This window comes from Vombatus ursinus, unplaced genomic scaffold (genome assembly GCF_900497805.2).
Source record: "Vombatus ursinus unplaced genomic scaffold, bare-nosed wombat genome assembly UNPS02011591.1, whole genome shotgun sequence".
Taxonomy (NCBI): domain Eukaryota; kingdom Metazoa; phylum Chordata; class Mammalia; order Diprotodontia; family Vombatidae; genus Vombatus; species Vombatus ursinus.
Genome location: NW_020951369.1, coordinates 3640417 through 3650953, shown reverse-complemented (window position 1 = coordinate 3650953; position 10537 = coordinate 3640417). Strand labels below are relative to the sequence as shown.

The 10537-nt window shown below is 39.4% G+C and overlaps 1 protein-coding gene across 2 annotated transcripts in view; it reads right to left on the bottom strand.

The window, feature by feature from the left end:
- Nucleotides 1-733: 733 nt before the first annotated feature.
- Nucleotides 734-10537, bottom strand: part of ATP10A (ATPase phospholipid transporting 10A (putative)) — a 271184-nt gene continuing 261380 nt past the window's right edge. The window contains exons 19-22 of one of the 2 annotated variants that reach the window (XM_027856633.1): nucleotides 4332-4412; nucleotides 4045-4149; nucleotides 3393-3580; nucleotides 734-3250 (exon numbers count right to left, since the gene is read on the bottom strand). In XM_027856633.1, coding sequence (XP_027712434.1) covers nucleotides 2569-3250; nucleotides 3393-3580; nucleotides 4045-4149; nucleotides 4332-4412 — 1056 coding nt within the window. In that variant the 3' untranslated portion in view covers nucleotides 734-2568. The remainder of the gene's footprint in view (nucleotides 3251-3392; nucleotides 3581-4044; nucleotides 4150-4331; nucleotides 4413-10537) is intronic. The other variant, XM_027856634.1, reaches the window with a different exon arrangement.

Genomic DNA, 10537 nt, shown 5'->3' with positions numbered 1-10537 from the left:
TATAAAGGATGGATTGGAGATAATCAGTTGGAGAAGTTGTAATAAAAAGACACTTTATCCTAGGCACTCTTTCGAGGAGAGGTTGGGCTTTGCCTGCCTTTGGACCTTAAAGGAAACACAACTGGGACCCAGGAATGGACCACAGAGAGCCAATCAATATTAAGTGAGAATTCCTTCTATGATAACTTGCTTAAATAACATATTCACTGTATAGGTAGAGGCTATATCAGACTGCATGTCGTCTAGGGGAGTGGGGAGAGGAAGGAAGAAGAGGGAGAAAATTTAAAACTCAAAAGCTTATGGAAGTGAATGTTGAAAACTAAAAATAAATTAATTAATTAAAAAAAATATTCACCTTCCCTATGGCTCAAGGGATTGATCAATACACTTCAACTCAACACACAGCATAGGAAGGGACCTTAGAGGTCAATCAGTCCAACCTCTGCATTTTATACATTAGAAAACTGAAGTCCAGAGAGGTGAAATGAGTTGCCTGCATGATGGAGGTGATATCTCAACCCTGGTTCTATAGAGTGATAATGATGTGTCTTAGAGATCCTCGCCTACTCGTCCCTCAGAGATTCATAATATCCATCAGCAGACTAGCCCTCTATATCCATTTTAGTTATCACTTATCTAAATTAAGTTTTGCTCCTTTTCACAAACCTGGGACATTGCACTACTCGAATAAGTGTTAAGTAGGTCTCCTTAAGGTTCATCTGGAAAAAGAGGACAAGTTTGTAATTTGTAAAGTAGGTTTATAAGTTCAGGAAATGAGAAACCTGGGGACAGGAGGAAATCCAGAGTTATAAAACCTCTGCCCTACCCCCAATCCATCTGTGTATCCACTCGACCATGCCACCTTCTTGGAAGTAGCTGGCTGATACCAAGGACATAGGAAACAGACATTATATTCTTTGAACAACTATATAAAGAGTCAGAATTCCAATCAGACATCAAACGGTACTTAGTGAAGCAGTAGTTTTGTACAGTATGGAAACCAGGGTGGAGCAGAAATAGACAAGTTCAGGGGTCCATTCTCAGTACCCTAGAAGCCAATGGTGAAACCATTCCTACTCTCCGTATCACTTTCACCTCATTTTCAGTTTTCAACCAGTTTTGACTTAAAATCCAGTGTTCTTTTCAGAGGGGCATCTTCCTACCTGTGTGACCTTAGGTACAACGTTGCATATTTTTGTGCTTCCTTGAATATACAATGAGGAAGTTGGAATAAGGTCCCCTTCCTCTCTACATTCTAACTAGGTGGCTTTCTACACATATTCTGTGATCTAATGACACTGGCCTCCTTGCCATTCCTTTCACATGACACTTCATCTTCCAACTCGAGGAATTTTCACTAGCTGTCCTCTGTGCCTAGAATACCATCCCTTCTTGTCAAGGTCTCCTGGCTTCCCTGACTTCCTCCAAACTTCAGCTTTAGGGACTTGCAAGAAGGATTTCCTAGTCTTCCTTAATCTTCCTGCCTTCTTTCTAAAATTATCTCCAATTCATCCTGTGCACATTTTGTTTATACGTAGTTTGTCTTTTCTGGTAGACTCTGAGCTCCTGTTTCTTGTCTTTTTCTGTATCCCTAGGGCTTAGCACAGTGCCTAGAACATAGTAGGTGCTTAATAAATGCTTGTTGATTTGACTTGATATGACTCTGAATGAGGTATAATAGGATCATAGATTCAGAGTTAAAAAGGACCTTACAGGTGGTCAAATCCAAGCCCCTCATTTTACAGATGAGGAAACCGAGGTCCAGAGAGGTGAAGTGCTTGCTGATGGTCACACAGCTAGTAAGCATCAGACTAAGTAACAGCACTAGTGCATTCTGTCTTACCAAACCACTTTCTTCATAATGCATAAAGGTCCTGACAGGCTGTGAGTATTACGCCACCCTTGAAACATAACCTAGAATGTATAAATGTGCAAACTGGCTAATGGTAACAGGAGACACTTTTTTTTTTTTTGCAATATGAACATTATTTATTGTTTGTTATGGTTTTTAAACAGGTGAAGTACTACATAGGGGATGAAATACTCATACTGTGATATTTATAAGCTATCTGAATGACATTAGAGGATGGAATGAGTGTTCATGCTTTTCATTTTCCTGAAATTCTATCTTACCCTTCTTTTTTGTGACGAGATGAGCAACACACATGGTGGGATTTGCTGTTTGAGTGTTTACAATGATCTCTCCCTGATAGCCATCTATATTCCTGCCATAAAATAGCAATGAAAACCAATGCCCTGGGAACTAGGTATGATGCTTATACTTCCAGACAGGATGCTAAGTAAAGCATTTTGAAGAAAATAAAACATACTGCATTTTCTTATAAAATGAGATGAAAAAATAGATTTAAATGTAATTTTCAAGTGCAACTTTTTTCTTATACTTTAAAGCTCTGATCTTTTTCAATATACTCTACTTAAAATTTTAAAAATAAACCTTTTTTTTTTTGGTACCTCTAATTTCCTGTTTCAGTCCTGGAAACATTTAAAGACATTTTTACTATAACTCTTCTGTGCAAATAGAAAACATAAATATTATTAAAGTCCATGTTATAAAAAGGTTGTTTCAAGATTTTCACTGTTGTGGCAAACAGCTGAAGTCCCTTTAACTTTCTCCTGGAAGCAGTCTGAGGTCTCTCTTTTTAAACCTTTTAAGTCCTGATCCAGCTGGGAGCCAACGGAGAAAAATGTGCCACCCAGCACGTCAGTTTGTAAACTACTCTGAGAGAGCCGAAAGGCTCTTCCAAACCCATTAAACAATGGTGTGGAGGAAATCCAGTTTAGTAAACTGAAGTCTGGCAGGTCTAGAATAGAGGACAGGGGGGATACTTCTTTGGTGGAGGATTCCCCCTCAGAATCACCAGATGGTCCCTCTTGGACAGCACCTTCTAGTCTCTGTGGCACCAAAGAGTGTCCCCTTAAGCTGTCCATCATAGTGTTCTTCAAGGACTGGGCATTCACATTTGCTGTCCTGTGCGCACTCCTGGACTCTGTTACAGAAGCTGGTTGATGTCCAGACTGAGATGCTAGTGGAGAGTGGTCCTGAGGATGGGGTCCAGAGTTATCACTGCCCTTCGAAGCTGAGCTCTGCAATCCTTGCTCTCCTATAGGATGTTGCTGAGAAATGGTGTCTTTGTGAACACTGAATTCCTTTGGGCCCCACCTGGCCAACTGGCGCCCCAGCTGAAGCTGAGTTGGGAAGAGTGTCCCTTGGAATGTTCTATACAAAAATCTGGAGATGATGCAGAGTAAAAGATAAAGAAAAACAAACAAACAAACAAACATGGTTACTAGAGATAGCTATTGCATGATGAAAATTATATCAAGGGAACAAAAGTAGCTATGGTTAGAGGAAACATGATAAACAAACTTACCGAGGCAATAAGGCAACAACAGATGATATGATGGTAGTCAAGTAAAACATGGGGTCACCCATTAACCTTTGCATAGTCCAGTAAGGGTTAGATGGAGGAAAACACGTTGAACAAGAGGCATTGTACACCAAAGCCACAATGAAAAATACAAGGATACTGAAGCCACATGCTGTCCAGTGGAGCCAGGTCTGGGAGATAAAAGAGAAATAAAAGGCATTCTTCAAAAATGATTCAAAATGTACTTCAGTTTGACAAGCACTTTAACCATCATCCAGCAATGAATGACCTTAGTCTTGAGGGCCAACTACATAGGCAAATAGTATCCTTGGTGTCAGTGTGGGACTGGGGTAGAGGAAGGGGAGAAGGAAGAAGAGGGAGGAGGGTTGGGTATGATGACACATGAAAATAGGAACTGAAGCCTAAAGATATGTGTGTGCAGAGTGGGCAAAAGGCCCCTAGCAGTGCTGCAGGCAATGTACAGATTCACTAAAACTTCGTTTTTTTCTATTTCTGGAAAGGGAAGATTGGTTGGTATGTTCATGTTATGTTCACATGTATGGCGTTTCTAAATAGCAGTAGTATTAAATTTGGGAAAATAAACACTTGCTCATTAAAACAAGGCAAACAAAAACATCAGTCTTGTGGCTCTTACCCAGGTTTTGGTTTCAATGCCCAAATGCAGTATGATGGTGAAGAGAGCTATCGTCATGATGACAGTTCCCCAGGAAAATATATCAACATCAGAGTCACGATAGGCCTGCAAAAGAATAGCATTCTGAGTGCTTGTGGAGCCTGGGGTAAAGCCAATTGACATAAATTGCAGAAAAAGGTCAACTTAAAGAAAATGGTCAAATTCTTCTGTGTTTGGAGGGCAGGGGATGTCAACTTCAGAATTTTAAAAATTAAATTTAAATTTAAAAAAGAAAAAGGCCAACTTACGAAGTAAGGGATGAAAAAGCAAACCAGGCTTTGATAGGTGGCGTCAATCATGTTCATCCAAAACATATGGGGCTGGTATTCCTTTGAGGAAAAAACAAGAAACAAAACAAAAAGGGAGACTGAGGGAAAAGTTGGGCATTACCTAAAGAGACTTATTTCTTACTAACCAAGTTATATCTTTTTTTTTTTTTGGTGAGACAATTGGGGTTAAGTGACCTGCCTAAGGTCACACAGCTAGTAAGTGTCAAGTGTCTGAGATCACATTTGAACTCAGGTCCTTCTGACTCCAGGGCCAGTGCTCTATCCACTGTGCCACCTAGCTGCCCCGAATCAATTTATATCTTAAAAGGCCATGTAAAGATGATGGAAAGAAGGGATAGGTAAAAGGATGAATAAAAAAGGTATGACACAGTTTATAAAAATAGAGTTATGAGTGATAAAACTCAGAATAAGCTGAGGTTAGGGAGAAAACTGGGTAAAAAGGATGACTTTGACATAACAAATGTAAAGTGTGAAACTTTAAAGTGCTTTATAAATGCTAGCTATTATTTATTTTGGGGGAAGAGAGAAGGATCAAGAAGAGATTAGACCACTGCTTGGGTGAATGGGGCAATGATAAGCAATGAGAGCAACAGAGAGTGAGAGAGAGAGAGAGAGAGAGAGATGGTGTTGTTTTTCAACCCTTAGTTTCTGTTTTCTCTCCCAAGAAAAACATCTTTAGACTAGAAAGGACAGGTTGAAATTGGGTAACAGGGAATTGATACCCAGAATAAGTAGGAAAGCTGTAAGAGAACATCTGGTCCTGATCAGTTCAAGTAACTAGGACCAGATGAACCACATCTTCTGGTACTGAAAAAAACCTGGCAGATGTAATTGCAGAGGCACAATCAATGATCTTTGAAAGATTACAGCAAATAGGAAAAGTACTGCAGGACTGGAGAAGGGCAAATGTTGAACAGATCTTCAAAAAAGGGAAGAAAATGGATCCTGCCAAATACAGGTCAATGGACTTGATTCTTATTTTGGGGGAAATTTTTTTTTTTAGAACGTATTATTAAAAGGATGGATAATGGTACATCTAGAAAAGGAAGCCATGATCACAGACTCAGCATGGTTTTGTCAAGAGAATGGATCATGTCAACTTCTCTTTGCTATGGATATTGCTTAGATGGATCTTAGCAAAGCATTTGATTGTTTCTGATGCTCTTGTAAGAAAGATGGAGAGGTGAACGCCAGCCATTACTATAATTACCATAGGTGGATTCTGATTCTGAATTGATTGAATGATAAGATCCAAATTGCAGTTTGGAAATCCACAGTCAAATATCCCTGTCATCTGGGTTTGGTACTATTTAATCTTTTGATCAATGAATGGAAAAGGCATAGGTGGCATGTTTATAAAATTTGGAGATGAAAGAAAACTGGAAGGAAAAGTTAATATACTGTGAACCAGTCAAGTTTCAAAAAATATATTGAAAGGCTAGTTCCCTATTTGAGAGAAGTATACCCCTTTCCCCTGTGTATGTGTGTATGTATGTATGTATGCATGAATGTATTTTTTTGCTGAGGGCGTGACCATTTTTCTAATTATATAGGTTCAAAAGCTGGAATCATCCTGTGCTCTTCATTCTTACCTACCCCACAAATCTAATAATTACTGAGTCTTGATGACCCAACCTCCACAATATCACTTGCACCATCCCCTTTTCTTCACTCATTCAGACATCATCATAGTTTATATCCTCACTACCTCTTGCCTAGACTATTGAAATAGCTTTCTAATTATTCTCCCAGTCTTAAGTCTCTCCTCCAATCCAATCTCCACACAGCTGAAATACTCACATTCTTAAAACAAAAGTCTTATCATGTCACTCCTGTGCTCAGTAAATTCTAGTGGTTCCCTTATCACCTTCAACAAACTTCCCTATTTTTCACTTAAAGCCCTTGACAACTTAGTTCCAGCCTATCTGGATGTTGTCTCAGACAAACTAAGACCTGGAAAAGGCCAAGGTTTCCCACTGAATCCAGGGTCATCACCAGTTGTCTTAACCTACATCTTGCCCCTGGACTCCCTTGACTCTGGAGGAGACAGTGAGGCTGATGACTTTGCACAGTCCTTCCTCATTTAAATCCAATTCACTTACAAGTGAAGACGTTACCCTCCTGATGTTGTTAGTCATTTTCGAGAACGAAGGACAAACAGCAACATCTGGCCTTATTATAGATTATCGCCCTTCATCTATTCTTCAGACCTCCCAAACACGGTCTTCTTGCTATTCATCCCACACAACATTCTCTCTCCTATGTTCATTTTTTTTGCACAGGCTCCTCCATTCCTGACATGCACTCCCTCCTACCCTCCATTTCTTAGAATCCCTAGTTCCTTCAAAACTTATCTCAAGAACCACCTCCTACATAATGTCTTTCCTGATTCTTCCAGGCATTAGTGGCTTCTCCCCACATCCCCAATTGCTTTGTTTTTATCTTATACAAACTTTTGTTGTTAGTCATTTTCTGTTGCGTCTGACTCTCCATGGCCCCATTTGGGTTTTCTTGGCAGAGATCCTGGAGTGGTTTGCCATTGCCTTCTCTAGCTCATTTTACAGATGAGGAAACTAAGGCAAACAGGATGAAGTGACTTGCCCAGGGTCACACAGCTAGTAAGTGTGTGAGGCCAGATTTGAACTCAGGAAGATGAGTCTTCCTGACTCCAGGCCTGGCACTCTATCCACTGTGCCATCTAGCTGCCCACACTAATTTTGTATGTGCTTATTAATTTCCTGTCAATTGATTTGTTGAATCAAATCAAAATGTATAATATTTAAGAGAGATAAGTGTAAAGTCTTATACTTGGGTACAACCTCCCCCCCCAAAAAACCCAAGACCTTTCATAAGTACAAGATGGGAGAAATGTAACCAGACAAGGAAGTTCATTTGCAAAAGTTCAGGGAGATTTTAGTGGGCTGCAAGCTCAATATGAGTTAACAGTGTAATAAGAAGAAAGCTTAGGCAATTTTCCACTGTGTTAAGAGAGATGGTGTCTAGAACTTGGGAGGAAATTAGAATTATCAAGAGAATGTTTCATGCAAAAATGGGCATGATAAAAGACAAAAATGGTAGAATATAGAAAAGAATAAGAAGAAATGATAAAAATATGCAGAACTATACAAGAAAGATTTTAATATCACCAATAACCACAATGGTGTAGTTACTGATCTAGAGCCAGACATCCTGGAAAATGAAATCAAGTAGGCCTTAGGAAGCATTGCAAACAATAAGGCTAGTGGAGGTGGTGAAATTCCAGCTGAGCTATTTAAAACCCTAAAAGATGATGCTGTTAAAGTGCTGCACTCGATATGCCAGCAAATTTGGAAAACTCAATAGTGGCCACTGGATTGCAAAAGATCAGTTTATGTCCCTATCCAAAAGAAGGGCAATGCCAAAGAATGTTCAAATTGCCAAAGTTTTAATTGTGCTCATTTCACATGCCAGCAAAGTTATGCTTAAGATTCTGCAAGCTAGGCTTCAGCAACATGTGAACTGAGAATTACCAGAAGGGCACGCTGGTTTTCAAAGCGGCAGAGGAACCAAAGACCAAATTGCCAACATTTGCTAGATTATGGAAAAAGCAAAGGAGTTCCAGAAAAATATCTACTTCTGCTTCATTGATTACACTAAAGTCTTCAAGTGTGTGAATCACAACAAAATGTGGCAAGTCCTCAAAGAGATGAGAATACTAGATCATCTTACTTGTCTCCTGAGGAACCTCTATGTGAGCCAAGAAGCAACAGTTAGAACCTGGAACAACTGATTGGTTTAAGATTGGAAAAGGAAATACGACAAGGTTGTGTATTGTCACATTATTTGTTTAACTTATATGCAGAGGACATCATCCAAAATGCCAGGTTGGATGAAGCAAAAGCCAAAATTAAGGTCGCTGGGAGAAACACCAACAATCTCAGATATGCAGATGATACCACTCTAATGGCAGAATGTGAAGAAAAATGAAGAAGCCTCTTGATGAGGGTAAAAGAGGAGAGTTTAAAAATCTGGCTTGAAACTTAACATCAAAAAAACAAAGATTTTGGCAAGTGAAAAACAGAGGAAGAAGAAATGGAAGCATTATCAGATTTTATATTTTTGGGTTCAAAGATCACTGCAGATAGCAATTTCAGCCATGAAATTAAAAAATGATTGCTCTTTGGAAGGAAAGCTATTGCAAATCTGGACAGCTTACTAAAAAGCATACATCACCCTGTCGGCAAAGGAATGTATAATCAAAGCTATGGTTTTTCCAGTAGTAATGTCTGGCTGTGATTTGGACTATAAGGAAAGCTGAGCACCACAGAATCTATGCTTTTGAATTGTGGTGCTAGAGAAGACTTTTGAGAGTCCCTTCAACAGCAAGAAGGTCAGATCAGTCAATACTTAAAATACTTTGGTCACATAATGAGAAGATGGCACTCTTTGGAAAAGAACCTGATGTTGGGAAAGATTGAAGGCAAAAGGAAAAGGGGACAGTAGGGGATGAGATGGACAGAGAATGTCAAGGAAGCAATGAACATGAGCTTGGACAAATGGAGATTGAGAGACCACTTTCTGAAGTTGGTTATTCTCAAATGTGAATTAGAGAACCTATCTGCAAGTACAATGATGTTGCCTAGCAGATTGATGGAAACATCTCTTATGGTCATGAATCTAGTGAGTACTCAATCAGTATCCATAGTGGAGGATAGAAAGGCTTGTTGTGTTATGGTCCATGGGGTCACAAAGAATCAAACATGAGTCAACTTGTATTCTTATCATAGATTACTCTCCTTCCTGTCCACCCAACTGGCCTTCTTGCTTTTCTTAAGAACACATGTGAAGTATCATGTTAAGTTTGCATGCCCTATTTTAGGAAGGACACTAAAAAGCTGAAGAATGTTTGGAGGAAAGTAAATAAAAAGTGGAGGATCAAGGTCAGGCCATAGAAAGACATGTGAAGGAATTGGGGATGTTTAGGTTTAGAGAAAGGGTGACTTGGGATGGAACATGAAAGTTGTGTTCGAGAGTATCAAGGCCTGCCATTTATAGGGCAGGTTCCTCTGCCTGGTTCCAGAGCTAAAATTAGGAGAAATTGGTAAATTGGAATCACAACGGCCCTGAGACTAGGAAAAACTTCCTAACAATTAGAACTCTGCAAAAGCAGAATGGGGTAATGGTTTCCCCCTCACTGGAGGTCTTGAAGGGAAAGCTGGATGGCCACTTGCCAGACAGGTTGTAGGAAGCAAATCCTTGTTGGACTAGTTAACTTCCCAGGTGTCTTCCAAATCTGAGATGCTGTGATTCTGTAATGCCTAAGTCTCGTCATACCACCTCCCTCCTCATAAGATTTTATGCCTCCCTATTGCCCAATGGGTAAAATAAATATTCTTTAGGTTGGTTTTCAAAGTCTTGCATAATCCGGTCCTGACCAACTTTTTCAATCTTATTTCTTAATCCTCTTCTTTTTCTACCAAAAGGTGCAACCATACTGGATTGCTCAATTTTCTCCCATTTTGTCCTAACCATTTCCACTTCTGTAAATTTTTACCACCTCACTGCCATGCTTTAAATGGACTTTCCTGGAATCTCTGGCTGTTGAAATTATTCTCTTCCCTTGCTGCCAGTTTTTCCATGAACCATTCATTGATTTCTACAGTTACCTCACTGACTCTCTCCTGTTCCTCTATTTAATCTCTCCTGTGTCACTTTATCTTAGCCTATGTTGTATTATTTGTGTACGTGTCTCATTCTCCCCATCCAAGATTATAAGCTTCCTAAAAACAGGGACTGTAATTTTCCTCTTGATATCCCTAGGACCTGGGGCAGTCCTTTAATAAGTAAATCTTTGCTGAATTAATCCAATAGCTATCAGTTAAATCAATAACAAACCAAAAGTATAAATAAAAGGACAATGTACAGGACTATTAGAGAATCTGGTGGCCATTAGCTATGGCAGGTACATGGAATGATCTGTCAGTTATATGTGTGTGTATGTATAACCAGAGTGGATGGTGCTATTTTTTTATTCATGGTCATGATGAAGATAGGGAAGATTCAAAACAATAATTGAAGTTTTATAGAATCATATTAAAGCACAGGTTTAACTGAGACCACTCACTGTAAACAGCTCCTAAGATAGATTCACATGACTGCATCTCTAGTGAAATTAGGCACAAAGG